Consider the following 24,673-nt stretch of genomic DNA (forward strand, 5'->3'; position numbering starts at 1 on the left):
GGAGCTTTGAACTTGGTACAAACTTCGAAAGAGGAGAACGTTGAGAACGTTGCATGACGAGCATGTTCTTCAGTTCTGCCTGGTCGACTACTGCTAGTTCCAGGTGTAGTGCGATTTTCACTACGAGGTTGTCGTTCTCGCTGTGTACCTTGGTTACTCGGTACACACTCTAACCTCAACAATGGTCCCGCTACGGGTTCATCGACTGCTAAATCATGGTCATCGTCCATATTCAAATCTACAATAGGATCATTATTGTAGAAGGGTGTATCGAACTCTTCAAACTGATGAAATCCTGTCGCTTCTTGTTCTTGCCCTACATTGGTCGGAACATCAAAATTGGTCGGAACCTCTAAATTGGCCGGAACCTCCTCATTCACACCAATCCCAACATCTGTTTCGGGAACGCAAGACCCTACCACACTCCGAGGGAGAGGATTAGTAGGCGGCGTAGGCTCCGAATTCCCAACTTTTCTCACCTTGGTCACGAATAATGGCATAAACTCTGTATTTGACATTGTTGCCCTCATCTCTAAAAACGTTCTCAGTTGGCGTTCTCTCTTAATAACCTCTGGCGCAACCATTTTCCCCTTCATGTACAAGGAACAAATCTCCAACTTTAAATCATACGCTACCGGATCAACTTCCAACTCTTCATATAAAATTTGTCGCAGTTCTTGTAGGGTTGTCTCGGTTGTAACTGTCAACGTCAAGCTGCTATTTGCTTTGTAGATCCAATTATAATTCTCACATAACCAAACACCATCGTACGATACAACAAGGAACACTTTGTCTCCTGCAATTGCAAACCAAAAAAACAAGGTCGATAAAGGAAAAAACACCAAAAAAAAATAAAAATCGACATCCCATCGATATCAATAGACATAATGTCGAGAAGCACAACACCAGAAATTAGGGCACTGATTGTCGACATTGTGTCGACATATTATCGACATACAATCGACAACAACAACAACCATGCACGTCATCGACATACCATCGACATACCATCGACATTCAATCGACAATTAAAAACGGTTGCACATTAAATGTTAATAAATTTTACATACGTTCCCAACAACCCTTCCCAACTGAAACGTTGCATGTCAGACACGTGTCCTATCGACAACATATCGACATGAAGTCGACATGTCGTCGACAAATGTGTTAGCAGTGACACTAAATTGGCATGTTGTCGATAAGATGTCGACATAGTATCGACATTCTGTCGACAAATACGCCATTTCATGCGTTTTTCCCTGTACAGTTACGCATTTAATGACCATTAAATTTTCATACATTCCCAACATTTTTACTGCTCTATAAAAGCAAAGGGAAATCTTATTCATAAGTGCTCTTGTATTCTACCTATCTCTTACTCTTAAAAATTTCTCTTATTCTCTTAAGTTTGAAATATGGCCCCAAGAAAGAACGGCAAATTCCCCATCCTAACTCCTGAGGAGCTGAAGCAGGAGCCTGATGTTGGCATAGTTACTCCTGCAATGCAGAAAGTTTTGGACGCCGCTCGAGCTTTCGAAAGAGAGCGAAACGGTAACGAGTTCAGGTTCATGCAACTTGAAAGAGAATTTTGCAAAACTGGTGTATGGCCGGCTCCACCACCTGGGTTCCCCGAAGGATGCCGTCGTTGCAAACTGGGCATCTTCAACGGTAAACCGGTGAAGCCTGGAACATTATGCAAGTATTGCAAGGCTCACCCACAAGCCAAAGAATTTAAAAAAAAATAATTTCTTATGTTATGGTTTGTGGGTTTTATTTAATGTTTTTTTTTTTATGAACTTTTATTTTCTGTTTTTTTTTTTTATGTTTTTTTTTTTGTTATTTTTAATGAACTTTATTTTCTGTCAATGTTATGTTTATGTTTATGTTTTATCCACGGTATTTTTCCATTGCATCGATATTTTGTCGACATGATGTCGACAAAATATCGACAACTTCTAAAAAACAACAAAAATGCTTGTTGTCGACATTCTGTCGACAAACATGTCGACAAAATGTCGACAAATAGTTAATCCCAAAGTTGGTTGCATGATGTCGACATGTTGTCGACATAACGTCGACATAACGTCGATAATGGTCGTCACTGACCTTTCCTCTATAATCATCGACAAACCATCGACATATCATCGACATATCATCGATAACACTGGAAAACCCAGAAATCGACTGAAAACCAGATCTGCCAGATCTCAACAATTTCAGACCAAAAAACAGCAGCTCCAACAATAAACACACGTATAACAATTTTAAACTACATAAAGTCAAACAAAATGCTTAAAATGCAACTTACCCATTATAATGGTGTAAGATTCTTGAGTGATGTTGTATTGTGCTTCGGTTTTCCACCAACACCCACCGAGAAAACAACCATGCAACAGCAAATAAAGAGAGTGGGACGGATTTCAGCTTCGGTTTTTCATAAATTTTTCAATTTTTTCCTAGAGAGAGAGAGTGGTGCACGAGAGAGAGGGAAGAGGGAAGAGAGAGAGAGAGAGAAATACACTTTCGCATTTTAGCTTTTTTTTTTTTTTTTAAAAAAAGGGTAAAATGGGAAGTTCATGTAATTAATGGACTAAATTTGTACAAATTATAAAGGGGTATAAATTTTGATATAGGTTGTATTATTAGGGTCAAAAATTGAAATTTCCCTTTTAAAATTGAAAAATAAAAATGTTACAGAACACATTTTTGTTTTGTATTTTTAAAATTATAAAACAAAAGTGGTTACAGAACACACTTTTATTTTCTGTTTTTAAAATTTAAAAACAAAAGTAATTATAGAATACATCTTTTGTTTTTTAAAAACAAAAAATCTACTTTTATTTTTCTGTTTTTCAAATTAAAAAACAAAAGGTTACCAAACGTCACCGTCAGTAATTATTACAAATCGTATACATGTTACTTTTGTGGGGTAGTTTGTGCATTTTTGAGATTAATATATTGCGAGTGAGATTTGGAAAATTGCTAATCCCCCAAACTTACTATATGACCAGTCCGATCCAATATATTAATCAAGACCACACCACTCACAGAATACTCCTAAATCAACAATCACGAAAAACTTATTATTTAAAATTGGGATATTTTCAAAAATATGGAAAAAAATGAGTCATCTTATGATAAATATGGCAACAAAACTAAATGCCACAAAATATGGCATTAACTAAGGAAGCAAACTACAAATATGGTTTTTTTTTTTAAAAAAAAACCCATATAATAAGTTAAAAACAGAAACTAATTTTAAATGAATAAAATTTACTATTTTTAACCATATATAAACAAAATCTGTACACGATTTTCTCTCTCTCCTGCGATTCTCTCTCTCTAACTCTCTCTTCTCTCTCTACTGCGATCCTGCGATTCACTTCATCATCTTCTCTGATTCAATTCATCACTTCTCCCGGTCCAAATTTATTCTCTGATTCAAACAAAACTGATTTGAAAAACAGCCATGGCCATGGCCAAACACACAGAAGCAACCTGCAACATCGCACCTAACAAGCAATGAAGCTCTCACCTTAAACCAGAAAATGCATTCTTAAACTCAAAGCAGAGCATCAATCAACCTGCACACATAAAATTCAACCAACAAAATCAAGCCAACACCGATCGTCCCTGTCAACAATTAACGATCAAAATAAAATACAGGTACACTTATATAAATTCTGCTATGAATATTATAGGCATATATATACTGCAAAAGAAAATTACACCGATCAACTTGCATTGCTTCATAATGAAATGTCCATACTTAATCTAGATTTAGACTATGAAGTTTCACAAACAAAAAAAAAAAAGGAAAATTAAACATTATGAAAAATTCAGTTTTAGACATCCACGATCAAAAATGAAAAGATTACTGAAAATTATGAATATAAAACTAGTTTCTAAAAACATTATATATTTTAACTAAAAGTTCTTAAAATGATATTATCTGTTAAACATAAACAAAATATAAAGTAATGTTGAAAACCGGTTTTTGAAATATATAGTGAAACAAACACATAATATTAAAACAAAAACAAAAACAAAAACTGGTTTCTAAATACATTATAAATTTTAACAAACAGTTTTCATAATGATATTACCTGTTAAAAATAAACAAATATAAAGTAATGTTGGAAACCGGTTTCTGAAATATATAGTGAAACAAACACATATAATTTTGAAACAAAAAAAAAAACAAAAACCAGTTTCTAAATACATTATAAATTTTAATAAACAGTTTTCAAAATGATATTACCTGTTAAAAATAAACAAATATACAGTAATGTTGGAAACCAGTTTCACAAATATATAGTGAAAAAAAACATATAATTTTAAAACAAATAAAAACAAAACAAAAAAAATAAGGAAACCGGTTTCTTAATACATTGTAATTTTTAACTAACAATTGTTAAAATATTGTGTACAGGAATGGACTCAATAATGTGTGGTCAAATATGGAGGGCAATGGAAAGAGGATAAAAAGTATGAAGACTACATACTTTAGATTTCCTTGGAGATCTTCTTAATGGTGGAGCTTTCGAAGGTTCCATAACATGATCAACCTTAAAAAAACAACACAACATCAGTTTCAAAAAAAAAAAAAAAAATTAAAACCAGTTTAGAATAACTGAAAAAGAAAACATATACAATTAATAAAAACCGGTTTCAATACAAAACATAAAACATACTTTGCCTTTCCGTGAATCTTTTTTCAGTCGACCTTTAGCCTTCTTAGAAGGCTCAACCTTTTGAACATTAGATGGTACTTTATCATCTGATTCTCTCTCCATCTGATAAAAAAAAACACAAAATAAACATAAGACACAAAACAACAAAAACAGTCATGATAATTAACATGAAAACCAGTTTCATACAAACTAACAGTAACACACCTCAACCTTAACCTTAAAACCACCCACACACCAAAAATCACAGAGCGCACAAATAACACAAATCAATCTGTAAAAACTGGTTTTTGACATGTTTCCAAAATAGGTATGATCAAATATGTGCATTACATTGATGTTTGAAACCAGTTTCTCCTTTTATATCATTCAGTAGGATACTAGTGATTACACTAGTTTATTTCAATCTAGAACCTCTAAAACACAATTGTCTACCTAGAATTGTCTTATATTCCCCTGAAGAGGTTATGTACTAAGAACAAACAACAGGCAAGAAGGACATTAACCTGAATCTCACGTGCTTAACCTGAACATTAAAACACCTCACAAACCAAAAATCTGAGGATCCCAAACAACTGCATCAATTCTAAGTAATATAGAAAATGCAATCTCAGAAACTGGTTTTTAACTGATTCCAAATTAGGTATAGGATAAGCCCAAAAAACACCTGATATAGAAACTGTGATCTTCATATAGAAACAGGTTTACAAATGACAAAATTTTAAAATCACAGAACGCACAAATAACATAAATTAAACTAGAGAAACTGGTTTCTGAAGAAAATTAAACCAACACTGACACTAACAGAGTTGAAACTCTTGAAAACAAATCAAAAAAAGGGGCAGAAAATTACTTTGCTCGTTCTCAATCGAAGGCTACCAGGTTCTGCTACTGCTTTTACTTGATTCTCAAAACTGTTTTGGAAATAATTAAGCCAAATTTATTTGTACATACATATGTCCAATTGTGATCGTGATAGAATTATTTGATCGATTAAAGAGCCATATTCACTTGCAAGCTCTAAGAAACCTAGGTTTTTTACATGCCATAAACTGTTGGAAAAACATTAAATATATAATCATATACGTTTGACTGATATGACTTTGACATGATGCATGAATATGCAAGAAAATCAATTTTTTCAACGAATATAAATGTGTCATTGGATATAACCCTCGTTTACCTGAAAAACTTTTGACTTTATGTGCATATAGAAACTGGTTTTTGAAGGAAGATTAGGCAGAAGGGGAAAACAAGGATTATAGACAGATGAACCTGTCTCTGAAACCATGTAGAATTGGCACACAAAATGCATGTATACACTGGCTCTTCTTATAGGAGCACTATAGACAGAAACCGGTTATTGAAACTAATTATAATAGCTAGCTTTTCAACATTATAACATTGACCAACTAATCTTATATACAGGTACACCAACTAATAAAACACAATATTCAGTAAAAATTTTACTAAATCCTTCCTTTTCAAGAAAAAGCCAACCTCTGAGGGAAGGTGCAAGCACATTTTTTAAGTAAATGTAGCAGAGGGTAAATTTAACTAATTGTTAACGTAACGTATGCAATCCCTCATTGGATAAAATATCAAACAATATTAAAGCACAAACAAATTTATAAATAGATATACATGCATTAAATAAATAACACAACAACAGTGTATAATCCGAACAGAAACGTTCATTATATTTTAATATTTTTTTCTTTTGAGGAAAGATACAAAAGAGCAAACGCAAAAACACCATTACTACATATAGTAATGTTCGAATACCGCCCACGAAAAATTATACTTTGCTGAAGACGGTTTACGTTTTTATGCACAATGAGTTAAAAGAACACCAATACTGCTGAGCCTATGATTTGCAGAAAACATCCAACTCCAAGATCTAAACATCCACCTCTATATTGCTTAAGATCCTATTATTTTTATGGATGGAAATTTTGAACATAAACAAAAGGAAAAATATCCATTCAATTTTTTGTTTCAATACCTTACAAACTTAATAAATCAAATTTTAAAAATCTAAGTCAACAGAACGAAGAGTGAGCACCAGTATCGAAGTATAGTTTATCTACCTTCCCAATTCTCAAAAAAAAAAAAAACGTTAAGCGACAATGTGATACTCATATCACAAAGCTCAAAATCAAACATTATTGGAAATCAAATTTGATGCAGACACCATTAAATTCTAACAGAAAAAAGAAAAAACAAAAACAAATATGGAAAGAATACAGAAACAGAACCATCACCGACAAAAAGAATACAGCCACATCACATTCCAGCTATAGTGTATAATCCTACTCTCAACTATGGGTCCATTTTTCCCCAAGTAATGCTGGATCTTATCATTTGGGATGACAACAAGACTGCGTTGAGAGAGAATGCATAAAATAAAATATAGACATGATAAGAAAAGTTATGATGTAGTTGGTAATATACAGAAACCAACAAAAATTCGAAATCAAAAGTTCAAAAAATAACACAACAACAAACACTACTCACTTCGGTTTTCAAAATAACATAAACCCATTTTTAAATTAACCCATAATGTCGGTTTAACACAACAAACAAACACTATAAAAAAACAAAAAAAAAAAAAAAACTCCATGAACAACCAAAAAACTTCATTAAACACATAAATGAAAATGGAAAAAAAAAAAAACCCTAACATCTGAAAATTAATAAAATGGAAAGATAGAAGCAATACCTTGAAGAACCAAAATCGCAAAATCACAATGTGCCTGATTTCCTCCAAAAATCGGTAGCCAAAAAGCAAAAAAAAAAAAAAATGGAAAACCAGAACAATGAAGCCGAACAGATGAGAGAGGGAAAAATGAGAGGCATAAAGTGATATAATAGGTTGTTTATGGGGTTTATAGGTCTTAGTTGAAAACTGAAAAAGGAAGTCAAAATGGGGAAGCAACCATCAAATCACCATGGTTACATGCAAAAATCCCTCTACAATAAACAGTTATCTTAAAAAAAAACTGTACCAAAAAATTTAAACACTTAAAATGACTAAAATAACCTAAAGAAACTACAAAACACACAATATGGGCTTTTGGCAAAATAGTTCCAGCCGTATGGGCTTTAAAATCCCATAAACTGTTGCCAAAGTTGAAAAAAGCCATATAAAAGGGTCCATGGTTAAATATGCCATATTTATCATAAAAGGTTTAAAAAAACCATATACCACGTAAATTCTACTTTAAAATTACACCCAATTTCAATTATATCACATCTGTACAAAAAATTGAACTATGACATATATATTTTTCAAATTACATAACCTTCTTTTAAAAATAAATAAAAGGAGAATTTTCAAAAAATTATTTTTAATATTTTATTTATAATTTTGCAACCTCAAATTTTTATTTACAAAATTACCTTTTTAAAATTATAAAAATATACTTTTCTCATAAAAAAAAGTAAGAAAAAAACTTAAAAAAATGACGAGAAATAAACTTACCATAATTATAAATAAACTATAAAACAACAAAAAAAAATAATCTCAAAATAATTATAAATAAACTATAAAAGCATTTCTACTCTCCACATCACCTAAAAAATACAATATTTTATTTTATCTCTTCCACACCATTTTAACATTTTTTGTTCTAAAATATTTTAATAGTAAGCGCGTCAAAAAATTATTAAAATAATATTATATTATTATTTAATGTATATTAAATAAACTATAAGAGCATCTCTAATTTAATATTCTTTATATTGTAATATTCTTTAAAAGTATAAAAAAATTTCATCTCACCTAAAAATATAATATTTTGTTTTCTCTCTTCTATATTAGTTTTGATACTTTTTTGTTCTAAAATATTTTAATAGTAAGCATGTCAAAAATCATTAAAATAATATTATATTATTATTTAATGTATATTAAATAATTAAATTTTCCTACATTATGACAAAATAATAATAATAAAAAAATAAAAAAGAAGAAGATATAAATAATGCTTAACATTATTTTTCACTATAGTGGTAAAAATCTATTAAAATATACTGAAAAAATATTCATGTAATCAAACATTTGTTAAAGTATTTGTATTAAAGATGTTTTAAAATAACTTAAAAAACAGTTTATTATTTTTACTAAAAAAAATAAATTTATAAATGAAAATGTTTAAAATTTTGGTTTATTTTTGTAAAAATTTGAAATAAAAAGAACATGAGAAATTTCCTAAGGAATTAAAAACGCGAATCCAAATCATAACAGGCCCAAGTGCCCCCCCGCGCTGGTCATTTCGTTTCCGACCTTAGAAAATTGGAAATGGCGGTTCGATCCTCCGTCGCTGCTCTCCTTCCCAAACATCCTCTTTCCCTGTCCGCCATTTCCAGATAGAGAGGCCTTACCAGCGATGATTTGAAGAAAACGAAAAAGAAAATGAAGCGCGATTATCAAGAAATCTCAGACGACGAGTGGGAAAACCACTCCTTTAAACCCTCCCGAGTTCTTGGCAAGAAGCCTCAAAACCCTTCTTCTACACCACCACTTCCTCCTCCTCCGATTGAGTCTTTCTCCTTTAGGTCTTCCTCGAAGCTCGAAGTCTCAAATCAGAGCAGTGACGATTGCGTTGAGGTCGGAGAGGATTTGGAGGACGACGATGTTGAGGTCTCGCATGTTCGGCCAGTGAATCGTGGCCGTAGATTTGTGATTGAGGATGACGAGAGTGATGAGGAGTTACCCGAAGTGTTCGAGATCAAGTCAACGACTGAAGAGGAGGATGACTTAGAGTTAGAGGACGAGGTTGCAGATGAGGATGATGTGGTCGGGAAGGCTTTGCAGAAGTGCGCTAAAATCTCGGCCGAGCTGAGAAGAGAGCTGTACGGTTCTTCCGTTCCGGCCTGTGATCGATATGCCGAAGTGGAATCTTCTTCCGTTAGAATTGTTACACAGGTAACTGCATTGAGACATTTGATAACTTTGAAGCTTTTGATAAATGGCATTTCATGTTGAATTTCGCAATGAGCCTTAATAATTTTGAAGGCGTTAGTTTAAGTTCATTTTGGCTGTTTGTGCATTGGGCGTATAACAACCAAGAATTGGTTAATTTCACTTTTCTTTAACTATTTCGTTCCCTAGACTTGGAATTGAAAGCATTTGGTAAAGTAGTTAGAGAGTTTTAGCTGAATTAGGTAATGTGAGAACATAGGAAGTTAGCAACTTAAACTTGGAAAAGAAAGTGTGAAAAAAAGAAAAAAAAGAGGTCATGGAGATTATGCACAAATGAGAACAATTTAGATGCTAGCCCGAGTTTCTCCGGGTCACCACATTTTGCATGTTAGGATTTTGAGGGAAAATATGAAAATTTTCCCTTGGTTGCCTTAATTTTCACCTGAAGTAAAACTGGTAAGTAAATAAGTTTATATTGTGTTAGTGGATAATATTCAGTCTAGTAAAATGTTCTGTTTCCCGGTATATGTTTCGTTATTTTGATATATTACTAATTATATATGTATATATAAATGGAATAGTTTTTGGATGTAGTAGACATTTCAAAGGTTTACTTTATTTATGTAGGATGATGTAGATGCAGCATGTACATCTGAGGACTCAAATTTTCAGCCCATTCTCAAGCCATATCAGTTGGTTGGGGTGAACTTTCTTCTTCTGCTGCATCGGAAGGGTATCGGGGGAGGTACTTTTTATATCTCTATTCATCTTTTTTATTTTTTTTTTCTCATTTATTTTAGGAAAATTACCCCATACACTATTTTTTACTTTTTTTAAAAAAATTTACGGTTTGGGTTGCTCTGGTGGTTTCTATGTGGGTTGCTATACGGATTTTGATTGCGATTTAAGTTGCTATAAGGATTTCTATGTGGAATTCCGTAAAAATGAAAAAGCCCTTTTATTTTATTGTCTTTGTAATTAAACATGCTTATTTGAAACAAAACTATCTGCTTTCTATTTTTGTTCTTATCTACTTTGAAATCATGTGCTAGCATTTCAAGCTCAGTTGCCTATACATTTGTAGAATGGGTTTAATCACAATTGTCAACAATGGTACTTAATTTTTTTTTTTCTTTTTGTTGCAGCCATATTGGCTGATGAGATGGGCCTTGGGAAAACCATTCAGGTATCTTGGCCTTTTGTTTTTCTGCTTAAGTTGTCACTTTTTCGTTAATGTGGCTTTGATATATAATTATGACACTATTCTTGTCTGGCAGGCTATAACGTATTTGACCTTGTTAAACCACCTACACGATGATCCTGGTCCACATTTGATTGTTTGTCCTGCTTCAGTTTTGGAAAATTGGGAAAGAGAACTTAAAAAATGGTGCCCATCGTTTTCTGTCCTCCAGTATCATGGAGCTGTTCGATCAGCATATGCAAAGCAGTTGAACTCATTATCCAAAGCTGGATTGCCACCTCCATTTAATGTTCTTCTTGTGTGCTATTCGCTTTTTGAGAGACACAGGTTTGGTTTGCTATAATACAACTGTTGGAAAATAAAATATTATATTTTCTGTGTTTTGAATCTTATAATTCACATTTTCCAGTGCACAGCAGAAAGATGATCGTAAAATTTTGAAACGTTGGCAATGGAGCTGTGTGCTCATGGATGAGGCCCATGCTTTAAAGGACAAAGGCAGCTATAGGTGGAAAAATTTAATGGGTGTTGCTCGAAATGCAAATCAGCGTTTAATGCTGACAGGGACACCGCTACAAAATGATTTACATGTATGCTCTAATTTGTTTATTATGTTTTCAGCTCTTATATCCCATAACAAATGCAGTAAAATTAGATTACCATTAGATCAATAGATTGCAATCTCAGAATGGGGCTTGTGAATGTGCAGTTGCTTCCTCTTGGAAATTCATGCTGAATAGCCTGGCTTTTTTTTTGTGTACAATTGAAACATTTTATTTGAATTGAATGGGTTCTAGTGTACTAAGCTTGATTAATTATGATTAGTTTCAGTTTCATGGTTTTTCTTTTTGTTGCTGATTTGATTTTTTTTGTTCCAGGAATTGTGGTCTCTGTTGGAGTTTATGCTGCCTGATCTTTTCTGTACTGAGGATGTTGACTTGAAAAAATTGCTGAATGCTGAAGATAGAGATTTGATTGGCCGAATGAAGTCCATTTTGGGACCATTCATATTGAGGCGATTAAAATCTGATGTTATGCAGCAACTTGTTCCAAAAATACAGAAGGTTTGTTAGATGATTTTAGTTACATTTTTCATGTAGTTGTTATTATTATTTATTTGGTGTGTTATTATTTATTCCCTTCTCTTACGCTAATTTTTTGGTTGTGTTAGAATGAGTTTGAGAATTTGTGTGCAGGTTGAATATGTGGCAATGAGAAAGCAACAAGATGAGGCTTACAAAGAAGCCATTGAGGAGTATCGTGCAGCTTCTCGGGCTCGTTTGGAAAAAAGTTCAGAGAATCAAAAGAACAGTATTTTTGGAGTTCTTCCCAGAAGGCAAATATCCAACTACTTTGTTCAGTTCCGTAAGGTGTTATTATAAATATTAAGCATCTACTTTTGCTTGAACATTATTACGCATAATTGAGCTTATGTTAGATACTCCTGTTATTGACTTTTTCCCCTTTTGTTTCCATTGTTCTAGATTGCAAATCACCCTTTATTGGTGAGGCGTATTTACAGTGATGAAGATGTTGTTCGTTTTGCTAGAAAGTTACACCCGATGGGTGCGTTTGGCTTTGAATGTACAGTAGACAAAGTAATTGCAGAACTCAAAAGTTATAACGACTTCTCTATTCACCGGGTAAAACTTACTTCGAACATTCTTTGTTTCTTGCATTTAAGTTTGGGAAAGATGTACACAACATATACTTATTGATTTTAGGTTAAAAAAAAATATGGTTTTCTGAAATTTGCCATCATTATCTACATGAAAAGTCATATGTATATTAATACCCTGCATCAGTCATAGTGGAGTTTGTCTGCCTGCCAACAGTAATAAGCTGTACAGGAGTTGTCTACTTACAGTGGGGTTTAAGATAATTTTGTTTTTCTCAATATGATGAATTTAATACAAAATGATGTTAAAGTGATAGCATTTTGATTAGTTTTGACCTCTGAGCAACAGTCTGAAATTTACAAAGTGTGAGATGGGATCTTAGTTTTTTGTTTTCTCTTGGGTTTCCACCACTTCTCTTTGTTTGCAACACGTACTGATCAGTAAATGATACATTCTATAGATAAGTAAATATAAAGTCTGAGATGGATTATGGAAGACATGCTGAGATGCTTAGTTTGTTTTACCTTTGTGTTGAAGTAAATGATAACTCAAGAGGTGTCCATTTAGGAAAATGCAAGAGTGTAATGCTCTTCTAAATTTTCTATTGGTAATAATCATTGGAGGAATGGAATTTCGGGTGTAGTCTATTTTCCTTTTTCTAAAATTGAGGAAAAGTAACTTATGAGCATATTAGTTTTTAATAGGCAAATATTTTTGAATGAACGTGATCAAATTGATTGAGATGAAATTCTAGGGCCTTGAGGCCTTTAATACGCACACTTTGTCTACAATATCAGCAAGTGGCAAAAAAATATGGTTTTCTTGGCCTTTAATAAGCACTTTGTCTACAATATCAGCAAGTGGCCAAAAATATGGTTTTCTTGGCTAACGACATTACTTTTAGTTCCAAAGATTAGGTAAGTGCTTTGGGATCTCTTAATACCTTTTTTTAGTGGTGGGAAGTGAATTTTATAAGATTCATAGTTATTATTAAAAGTTAAAATAGTAGGTAGATGTGTACGATTTTGAAATTTTTTCATGAGGATATACAATGATGCACGGTATTTGACCATCTTGATTAGCGTTCATTAAATGTCTTGTTTAGGATGAGTTTGGGCACTAGTGGAAACTGGAAACCAATCCTTTTAAAAAGCTCCAGAGGCTTCTCCACAAGTGATTTTACATCCTTGTTACTATCTCATTTTTGTTATTTATTTTATTTAGTGGATCTAGTATTTAGTAATGTGGGCTGGTAATTCATGTTTAGTTTTGTTGGTTTTCAATATGAGGATATTGTGTGAATTCCCTTTTTAAATCTTAAAATTGTGTGTGGTTGTCATGATGACGTCAACCAATTTTTTCAGGGGAAAATGTTAACAAAATTATGTTTTTGGCATAGTGACCATATAGAGAAGTCTCTATTTTGTCTTGAAAACACAATTGAGTGAATTGATCAACTTGAGTTCTCTACAAGTTTTTTTTCAATACACGTCTTGTTACTGGAATTTTACAAAATATTATAGGATTAGGTGGGGAGCTCCCATTTAAAACTTGGATTTGCTAAGCAAGTTTGAATATTTTCTGGGTAAAAGCTCGAGGAGCAAAGTCTTTTCTTATACTTTAGTGAGGGTGGATACATGATTTTCCATGTCGATGTTAGCATTTATTTCCATGATCCATAGATTTTATTTACTTTTCATGATGAGGTTGCCAATTCATCTTCCTTAGGATCAAACTTTTCCTTTTAAAATAAACAAATAAAATTGCCTCTAGGGCTTTAGTGTAGTGGGAAGGTTTCCTTGAGTAAAGTCTAACTTAGGCCGAGGTCTCAGGTTTGAATCCTGGCCACCACATTAAGACCCTGTTGTACCCTAAGACCTGATGGTAGGGCCTGCTGCTGGGTATTTCCCTATGGGATTAGTTGGGGTGGGGCCAGATTACCCATGGGTTTCAAAAAAAGAAAATAGAAAATAAGAAACATGAACTGATGCTGTTATATTTATAGAATGTTTGCATAGAAGGTTTGAATCAAAGCCCTGCTACCATAGAACAGTGTAGCAAAAGGTGAACCGTAGATATACAATTCATTTTAAATATCTAAATTAAGTTATCCCTCTATAGAATATTGTAAATATTTAATTTGACCAAAGTCAAAAGCTAGCTGAAAGTAAGGTTTATACTTTGGCGGAATAGGAGCTTTCCAAACAAAGGAATAATGTTGAATAGGCAAACTATCACACGGTTAATTCTTTAAACAAAATTACAAGATCTCCCAATTTTCCAGCTTTCAAACCATACAAAAACTGCCTCATGGAAGTCAACTGAATCCAGTCTTATTATTAATCTCGAGATCTGCTCTGATTTCCGTTGTATCAAATTTTTGATGAAGTTTCCATGAAAATCTAACTTCTCATTTCGACTATCACATTGTCCTTGCTAGTTGATGAAAATGATTCCACCTCGAAGCTGCAGAAAATATGCAACCACCACAGAATTTAAAAAATATTCTACCTTTTTTGCGTTATGTATTTCTGTCCATAATTTATGGGAATGATGTGATTCCTCTCTTTATGCCACCAATCTCTACAATTTGCCTATTGCTCTATCCTTGCCAGTTGTATAAAAGGTAACCAGCCATGACGTTTTCGTAAACACTCAGTAGATTAATTGTCATGGTATATAAAAATATTGTGTAGCTCAAATGGTTAGGCATGTGGTTCGCTACCACAAGGTCTTAGATTTGAGTCCCTTCTCAGAGTACCTAGAATAGTTTCTTCGTCCCCAAATATTATAGGGTTAGGTGGGGCATCATGTAACTTCATGTTTGTTGTGGATCATAGTTTTCCTCTCATGTTTGCTTGTGATTCTCTGTTAAATCTGCTACTGTGAACGGATAATGAATCATTGGATTTTACATGGTTGGACACTGTATCTGATTTAATGGTTTTTGCGCACCCACACATGACTTTACTAGGCCAAATACCAGTAGCTACTAGCTATACAGTGTCCAACCATATAATATCGTGCTCTTACAGTGTCCCAAATGAATTTACTAGAATCAATTCATATGTTTAAGTAACTATTTGGCATTAATGCTTTTTAATGGTGTTTTCTGCAGCTTTTACTTTATCATAGTATTACTGATTCGAAGGGTATCCTTGATGACAAACATGTGATGCGTTCAGGAAAATGTCAGGTATGATTTTAATTTTGAAAATTGCTTAAATGGCCTTACACAGTTTGGATGGATATTGTTTTGTTATGAACTTTATGCTTAAATTTGAGATCTAAGCTGTTTTAATAGGCACTGGCCGAACTTCTTCCTTCACTTAAAGAAGCTGGGCATAGAGTCCTGATCTTTAGCCAGTGGACATCAATGCTTGATATCTTGGAGTGGACTCTGGATGTCATTGGGCTTTCGTATAGACGTCTTGATGGAAGGTAAGTGCTCTCTTTATTTGACTTGGACAAATTATTCATCATAATTTAAAAAATTTGCTCTAGCATCTGGTTTGTGTTACTTTCAATTGTTTGTACCTAACTGATTGGCTAAATCATTTCTAAGGACTTTCTCTCTGATATGTTTTATTGAGTAAAGATGAAGATTTTTGTGCCCATTGTATTATTTTGCAATTTGGGTGATGTAAAAGTTGTCTGAATATTTGAGTCCACGTATGAATCGTGGTTAATCTATTTTGAGGACTTTATATGCGTCCTCTATTGTCAGTTGTAGCACTTGGCAATGATATAAGACGTTGTTTGTTTATTTCTGAATGTATAGTGTTCTTGGGTTTTATGATTAGCTCTTTATTTTTCGCTTGCTTCTTTCTCAATATGCACAGTCTGACTGCTAGATCGCATTATGTAGCTTTCCTATTCATCTTTTCAAAAACATTTCTCTTGTTTTTCACTTGCATCATTTATCTTCTCTCTTCCTTTCTTCCTTCCTCCGTCTCCCTCTCTCGTTCCCCTCATTTATTTATTTGTTTATCGCGTTCGATAAGTTGAAGTTTTGTAGATTTACTTAAATGCTGAAGTTGGAAGCCTGATTGAACCTATGGTTATGAAGTTGATTTATCTCTTTCCCCTATTTGCTGCCACCACATTTCCTAGATTCTACTCTGTTAGAATCTTTTTTGGCTAAAGATCAAAAGCTGAAGTAGTTTACTTTTCAATGAGTATGCCTGTAATTATAGGATATTATTTCTTATTTCTGCAACCAAGTTTTTGAATAGTATAATTCAATGTTATTATAAGAGCTCATACTTATATCTGATTAAAGTTTGAGCCACATTGAATCCTTGTCCATTTCTCACAGAAATTTTAGGATTTTATATGCATGAAACATCTGGTTTTTCACATCAGTTATTTGATCTATTAGTAATCTGAAGCTTCATTGAAGATACTACAATAACCATAGGTTTTCTCGCAATGTTGTAGCCTTCCTGAATTTTCTGTTTTGCTTTTTATTTTTTCTCTGTGCGATGGGTGGTACAATCTTTGGACACACCTTACCCTCTTGTATTTTTCTACTTTTTAATAATAATAAAAGTAGTGGTGTTTTGCTTCAAATAAGAAAAAAAGAAAGATGCTATTTTAGGTGTCTATTCAAAATGATCTATCTCAATAAACAAGTACCTTTGTCTGTTGTTATCTCAGTAGCTTATTTGAACTATAGTTTGTAGCTCATCTAAATTTATCACGCGTCGCGTACTTACAAAGTCTCATTTTGGTTACTCAGTACTCAGGTATCGGATAGACAGACCATAGTTGACACATTCAATAATGACACTTCTATATTTGCATGCTTGCTGTCCACAAGAGCCGGAGGGCAGGGTTTGAACTTGACTGGTGCTGATACTGTTGTTATTCACGACATGGATTTCAACCCACAAATTGATCGACAAGCAGAAGATCGTTGCCATCGTATTGGCCAAACGAAACCCGTCACAATATACAGGTATGTTTTCTCTGACAATCACACTCCTTTCCTTTTTGTTGAATCCGTTTCTTTTATACGATCATGATCACCAATGGCCTGTGATCTTTTCAGGCTGGTAACCAAGAATACAGTTGATGAAAATATTTATGAGATTGCAAAACGCAAATTAGTTCTAGATGCTGCTGTTCTTGAATCGGGCTTGGAAATGGATGAGGAAGGTGGAGAAACATCTGAGAAGACAATGGGAGAGATATTATCCTCACTTTTACTTGGTTAACTGCATTCACTTTTTGTTTTTTTTTTTAATTATGTACTCCTATGATTTTTTCTTTGATTCTTCACTTGTCTGCCCCATTGTTATTTTTAAAATTAGTTTTTGCATAAAAGAAAAAAAGAAAGAAAAGAAAATGGAAAGGAAAAGGTAGTAATTGATAGAACAGTGGAGAATGCTATATACGGGTCTAAATTGGCCCAGAAATGTTGTAGTATTAGTAGCAGTAGTAGTAGTAAAAATTATTAATGAGAAACGCTCTGATAATTAATGGCTCGCAACAACTTTCTATTTTATATGCTAGGTTGTTTTTCTTCTGATCGAAAATTAATTTGGACCACTACTACTAGCTAGACTTTACTATCAACGATTAAATTTCCTCACAAAAGTAGAAGAATTAATTTAACCACTTTACATATATCTATATAATTTATTTATTTTTTAACATCAACGTCTTACCTTAGAAAAAAAAATACTGAATTCTTCTATTTGAGCATTATTATTATTCATAACAATAAGACAACAACACTAACCATTCCACCAAATAGATCCAGTTTGGTAAATAAGTTGGTGTGTATAGTATAAATTAAAATATATGAAAGTAGCTTTATTATAGCATTTCTAATGGTGGTTCTTATTTTTTACTTAAATTTTAGTTAAAATAGTTAAAAAATTAAAAGTAGGGTCATTTTTATTATTTTTGTTCTAATCATGTTCTTTACTTTAGTTAGTATTTACTTATTTCAATAATATTTTATAATTTAGATTTATTAAATATAAATTAATTTAATGAAATAATAAAAAAAATTAGTAGTATTTCTTATTAAAATAGTATTAAAAAATTTAACAAAAAAGTAAGTAGTTCATTTACTCCTTATCTAGTTTCTATTATAGGAATCATTTTTTTAAGATCTCTAAGTATATTTAGGGTTCGTTTGTAATGTTGTATTGGGTCGTATTGTATTGTATTATATTGAATTAAATTATATATTATATTTTTAATTTTAAAAAAATTATATATTATATTTTTATATAATATTATGTTAAACTTTAATTTATACTAAAATATTATATGTTTAAGTGTTCATAAAAATTAATACCACATGTAGTTTTACATAAAATACAATTCAATATAATACAATACGACCTAATACATGTTCTAAACGAGCCCTTAAAAGAACATAGAGATCCTCCAAGTAACTGGAAAAGTTATCTCTGAACTTCCAATAATATCAAATTATCAATAAAGTGTACTCTCTCTCTCTCTCTTTGGTAGTGGTGATGAGAGTGAATTTCCTTTCCTTTCCTTTGGGACTGGTGTCTGTTTGTAGCTACTGTCTTCTTGGGCATTTGGCTCCTAATCGATTTCTTGCATAAAAAAAGAGTGTAATCCCGTGACTCATCAATTCCTCTCTATCTCTCTCTCTCTCTCTCTCTCTCTCTCTCTCTATATATATATATAGATTTATATTAGTTAGCTTTGTAACATGAGAGTAGGGGAGAAAGAGACCAATTGGTGCTGAGGAGGAATACCAGAAGGCTGCTGAGCATAGAGTAGACAGCAAGAGAAAGGGGCATACACAAATTTTTGTGGGTTAATGAGGTTTTATATCAAAAGGGAGAAAGCTAATATTTTATGCACAGTATATTTTAATTGGTTGGTGGTCCCATGATTCACGTGTAATAATTGTATGGCTTGGCCTTGGCCCAACTTAACTCTTTCAACCAATCTTATCTTTAAAGTGTCACCCATTCCAACAGATTGGTGTGCTCACACAACATGTAAACCAAACCAAAATCCTAATGGAAAACCCAAACCCAAAGCCTAAACAAGCTAAAGATAGAATTTAGAAACCAAAGAAAAAAGAGGACCTTACTCATTATTATTATTTTTTTTCTTTTTCAATTCAATAGTGTATGTAGTATTAAATATTCATTAATTTTATGTGGTAAGTAACCAAGCAACAAAGCTGGAGCTAAAAATAGAGAGAAGTAGTTGTTTGGTGTGGTGAGACTGAGATGGCTTCATTTACTGCTGCTGCTCCTCTCTCTCCATTGAGGAAGATAAAGCTTTCTCTTATTGATCATCATCATCATCATCATCATCAAACTTCTCTTTTTCCTAATAGAAGAAGATCCCATAAGAAGAATAACCAAGCTATTTTTCCTGTAAAAGTCTCTCTCTCTCTCTCTCTCTCTCTCTCTCTCTCTCTCTCATTCTTTTATTTATTTGTGTATATAGAAACAAAATAACAATTGAGTAATTATGTTTGGTCAGGTTGTGAGGTTATTTGGGCCAGCCATATTTGAAGCATCAAAATTGAAGGTTCTTTTCTTAGGAGTGGATGAAAAGAAGCACCCAGGGAATCTCCCAAGAACTTATACACTCACACATAGTGATATCACTTCTAATCTCACCTTAGCCATATCCCAGACTATAAACAATTCTCAGGTAACAACAAAATCAAATCTTTCTTTATTTTTATAAATCCATATGATCCCAAAAACAAAACCCATTTCCCAGATCTTCTATAATGTGACAGTTACAGGGATGGTATAACAAATTACAAAGAGATGAAGTTGTAGCAGAGTGGAAAAAATTCAAAGGAAAAATGTCACTTCATATTCATTGTCACATTAGTGGAGGCCATTTTTTATTAGACTTATTTGCAAGGCTTAGATTTGTCATCTTCAGCAAAGAACTTCCTGTGGTACACACATTACATCTTTATTATTTCTTCCATTTAAAACATAAAAATCAAAACTTTATGGTTAATTTTGAGAAATGGAATAATATATTATAGGCTGTGAAGGCTTTTGTTCATGGAGATGAAGATTTGTTAAACAATTATCCAGAATTACAGGAGGCTTTAGTGTGGGTGTATTTTCACTCCAATGTTCCTGAGTTCAACAAGGTTGAGTGTTGGGGGCCACTGAAGGAGGCTGTGAATGGGCCATGGAAATTGAAGAAATTGAATCCCACAAGTGATTGGGAGTTACCTCAGAAATGTGTTGGAGATTGTAATTGTTGCTTTCCTCCAATGAGCTCAATTCCATGGTCTGAATCTGAACAAGTTTCTAATTGAATTTTTACCAGAAATACTAAAATAAATTTGATTTATTACATTTATACTGTACAATTTGTTTTTCTTTTATATTTACTGATTTCTTCTCTGCCACATGTTTTTTTTTTGTTTTTATTTATTTTCTCTCTTTTCTTTAGGTAATTATTCTTCTCTCATCCACTCACTCTTTCCCACTTTTTCTCAATGAATCACTCGACTGATTTTTTTTTTTTGTTGAAACTAGTGGTGGTTAGCCATGTTTCATAAAAACTATTTGAATTATACAGAATCTTATATTTAATTCTATTAATAGTTATATGAGATGTTGGAGGGTCTTATATTATTTATTGGAAAATATTCTTATTGGATTAAATGTAAAAATATTAAGTTATATATAAAAACACGGATTCTTTCAACTTTAGTTTTAAAATGGAACCCATAATTCTAACACCATTCATCTAGCATTTTTCTTTTTTCAATATTCGTTTTTTTCTTTTCCACCTTTTTTTTTTTTTTTATGTCTTGTCATGCGGTTTTTTTTAAAGAAAAATTTAAGAGTAAATACCATTTTGAATTCTGTATTTTGTAAAAGTTATTAATTGGACCTTTTTATTTTGTTAAATGACAAAATAGACTATGTATTTTCTAAAATTTTACAAATAAGACTCTGAATTGATTTTTTGTCAAAATAAAACTTAATAATAATTTGATCTATAGATGTTATGACAAAATTGGTTACATTTTCTGTATTTATTCGTGTTAAAAATTGCCTTTAAGTTGATTATATTAAAAAAATAAAATTGTTGAAAATTGAGCTTAGGGTTTTATTTTTACCATTTTGGAAAATATAGGGTCCATTTTGTCATTTAACAAAAGAAAAAGGTCTGATTGGTAACTTTTACAAAATACAAGGTCCAAAACACATTGTATTTCATCTTATTAGAGAGAGTTTGCTTTGCATTTCAAACTCACATATTCATTGTATTGAGAGGTGAGGTTGGCATCGGTAGAAAAATTACTCGGTTGTAGGTGAGGTTGAAACCAATTTTGTAAACAACCCGAGAAGAGTGAGATTGCCACTACGACAATCTGAGAGTAAGATTGACATTCCAAAAATCTGAATAGGTTGATAGTTTTTCGGAAAACTATTGGTTGAGGTAAAGTTGGCATCGGTAGAAAAAACAACTCAGTTAGTGAGATTGACACTTTAACAATCTGGTGAGGTTGATAATCCTTGGAAGAAAATTATTGTGAGAGGTTTGGGAAAATTCTTGGTGAAAAATTCATCGGTTGTAAGGGCTTGTTAAGCATGTTAACTTGACTCGATAGTTGAACTCAAAGTTAGGTTCATAGCTTTGAAGACCAAGGACGTAGGTGACTTAGTTCTACTGAACCTTGTAAAAATTAAGAGTTTGCGATTTCTATCCCTAAACTCTTTACATTTTAAACTTATTATTTGTCTATAGTTGTGTTTATCTATGTGATTGCATTGAATTTGAATATTTGCATAAATTGTCTTTGAGATTTTTAAATTTATTAATTAGTTTAACTTTCTAATTTATCCCCCTTGAAAACTTATCATGGGTTAACAATATTAGACATCAACATAATTAAGAAAATAAAAGAAAAAGAAGAGGAAACTAGTTTGAGATTGTCACAAATCATCAATGTATATTTTTAGTTAAAAATGTAATTAGGACGGTCAAATCTGACTCAGTTCAATTGGATTGGGGCTAACCCGCCCCGTTAATCTCAACAGGTTGGTGGCGGGACAGAGCGGGGTCGACCTTACCCCATTACATTCCTAACGGCGACCTTGGTTGGTGGGTTTCTACAAAGAAATATAAAGAATAATGAAGGTACCGTTGAGGTGAGAAGAGTGGAGTATATGTTATTGTTGCAAAATATATATTGAGATTTTTACACTATACACTTAAATTTTTAATTTTTTTTTTCAAAAATACTATGTTTTGTGTTAAGTTTCATATTTTACTGTTATTTTTTAGCTGTTCCACTGTTATTTTTAATTGTTTTGTTTAGTGTTTTACAGTTATTTTATAAAAAAAAAAAAAAAGTATTTTTATAAAAAATTTTGTGTGACAGTAAATTATAAATTTTTGTTTAAAATCTAGTATTTTGTAAAAGCCCCATATATATTTTGTTGGTTCAAAAATATGGACCGTGGCAGCTGCTGCAGATTTCAAAAGAAAAAGAGGAAATTACACTTAGTATGTGATTTTAAAAGTTCTTATGATAAATATGGCACATTTAAGTTTGGCCAATTTATAAGGCATTTTTTTATTTTTAGGTTTTTTTATGGTATTTGATATGCCATATATATGTAATTAGGTTTCTAAATCTCATATTTAATGTTTTTATTTGTTTAGGAATTTTTATTTGTCATTGATGCCGGAAAAGTCACCGGAGTAGCGGTTGGTGCCGGAAAATTCGTCGGAGTTGCTGCCGGCGCCAGAAAATTCGTCGGAGTTGGTATTTTTGCCGGAAAAATCACTGAAAAATCACCAAGAAACCGGTTTCTTGAAGTCTAAGAAACCGGTTTCTTGGTTATTTTTCCGTTGACAATGCCAATTCTGACGATTTTTCTGACGCTAGCAGCTACTCCGGCGACTTTTCCGGCAGCGACAGTAAACTTCAGAAAAGTCATCAGAATTGGCATAGTCGCCGGAAAAATTACCAAGAAACTGGTTTCTGGTTTCTTGATGAAGAAACCAGTTTTTTGGTAATTTTTCCGGTAATTTTTCTGACGACAATGGCAATTATGACGAATTTTCTAGCATTGGTAGCAACTCTGACGACTTATACACCGACATCTACTCTGGTGACTTTTTCAGTACCGACAGTAAACTCTGAGAAATTCGTCAAAATTGGCATTGTCACCGGAAAAATTATCGGACTAATCACCAAGAAACTGGTTTTTTTTCGGTTTCTTGATGAAGAAACCAGTTTCTTGGTAATTTTTTTTGTATTTTTTTTTCTCTATTTGGTTGATTGATGAAACTGGTTTCAATTATTTTCAGTGTATATCATTTTTGTTTTGTTTTCATAATCTTTATTATTGTTGTGTAACAAAATTAGTTCCTTGATGAAGAAACCACTTTCTTGGTGAAGAAACCAGTTTCTTGATGAAAAAACCACTTTCTTGGTGATTTTTCTAATGATTTTGCTGGCGACAATGCCAATTCTGACGACTTTTTTTACGCCGGCAATAACTCTGGCGATTTTTCCAACACCAGGAACTACTCCGGCAACTTTTTCGGCACCGACATCAAACTCCAGAATAGTCGTCGGACTTGGCATTGTCACCGGTAAAATTACCGGAAAAATCACCAAGAAACCGGTTTCTAACATCAAGAAACTAGTTTCTTGGTGATTTTTCCAGCGACAATGCTAATTCTGATGACTTTTTCGGCGCCGGCAGCAACTCCGGCGACTTTTCCGGCACCGACGGCTACTCCGGCGACTTTCCGGTGTCGGCAGTAAACTCCGATGACTTTTCCAGCACAAGTGACAACTTCGGCAATTACTATAGTATTATTTGTTTTATTTTTTTAAAAAAATAAATATGAAGAGAATTTTAATATTTTTTATGGTAATTTAATTAAGTTTTTATTTTTTATGAATTTTAAATTCAGATTTCTTTTTAATGTCTTATATGGTTTTTTTTAGAAAAAAACCCATATTTTTAGTTTGATTGGTTAGATAATGCCATATTTAGTGGCATTTACTTTTTATGCCATATTTATCATAACCTTAATAATTTTTCCCATATTTTTAAAAATAGCCCAAAGAAAAAATGAATGTAAAACAATGATATTGGGCCTGGGCTTAACCAAGGAAGGTAAGGAAGAAACAAATAAGTGAGGTGGGCTGGAATCTTGTTCTATTCCTTTCCTTTGATTTTTGCATTTTATTTTTATTTTTACCACTTTGAGGACAAGG

At 32.6% G+C, this 24,673-nt stretch overlaps 2 protein-coding genes across 5 annotated transcripts; both read left to right on the forward strand.

Annotated features, from left to right (window-relative positions):
* Positions 1 to 8,910: 8,910 nt before the first annotated feature.
* On the forward strand, positions 8,911 to 17,966 carry LOC115722240 (protein CHROMATIN REMODELING 19). Its single transcript, XM_030651395.2, has 12 exons — positions 8,911 to 9,618; positions 10,243 to 10,360; positions 10,761 to 10,801; positions 10,893 to 11,143; positions 11,226 to 11,406; positions 11,695 to 11,880; positions 12,013 to 12,186; positions 12,301 to 12,459; positions 15,554 to 15,631; positions 15,740 to 15,876; positions 17,177 to 17,395; positions 17,489 to 17,966. The coding sequence occupies exons 1-12, from the start codon at positions 9,106 to 9,108 to the stop codon at positions 17,652 to 17,654; spliced, it is 2,223 nt and encodes a 740-aa protein (XP_030507255.1). The 5' UTR covers positions 8,911 to 9,105; the 3' UTR covers positions 17,655 to 17,966.
* Positions 17,967 to 18,682: 716 nt separating this feature from the next.
* Positions 18,683 to 20,827, forward strand: LOC115723236 (protein STAY-GREEN homolog, chloroplastic). 4 transcript variants are annotated; one of them, XM_030652669.2, is made up of 4 exons: positions 18,683 to 19,823; positions 19,927 to 20,100; positions 20,192 to 20,359; positions 20,453 to 20,827. In XM_030652669.2, the coding sequence occupies exons 1-4, from the start codon at positions 19,668 to 19,670 to the stop codon at positions 20,732 to 20,734; spliced, it is 780 nt and encodes a 259-aa protein (XP_030508529.2). In that variant the 5' UTR covers positions 18,683 to 19,667; the 3' UTR covers positions 20,735 to 20,827. The 4 variants fall into 4 exon arrangements, with proteins under 4 accessions (XP_030508529.2, XP_030508531.2, XP_030508530.2 ...); XM_030652671.2 differs by having other exon boundaries at positions 20,198 to 20,359; XM_030652670.2 differs by having other exon boundaries at positions 18,683 to 19,817.
* Positions 20,828 to 24,673: the final 3,846 nt, after the last annotated feature.

This window comes from Cannabis sativa, chromosome 9, assembly GCF_029168945.1.
Source record: "Cannabis sativa cultivar Pink pepper isolate KNU-18-1 chromosome 9, ASM2916894v1, whole genome shotgun sequence".
In the NCBI taxonomy this organism is placed as follows: domain Eukaryota; kingdom Viridiplantae; phylum Streptophyta; class Magnoliopsida; order Rosales; family Cannabaceae; genus Cannabis; species Cannabis sativa.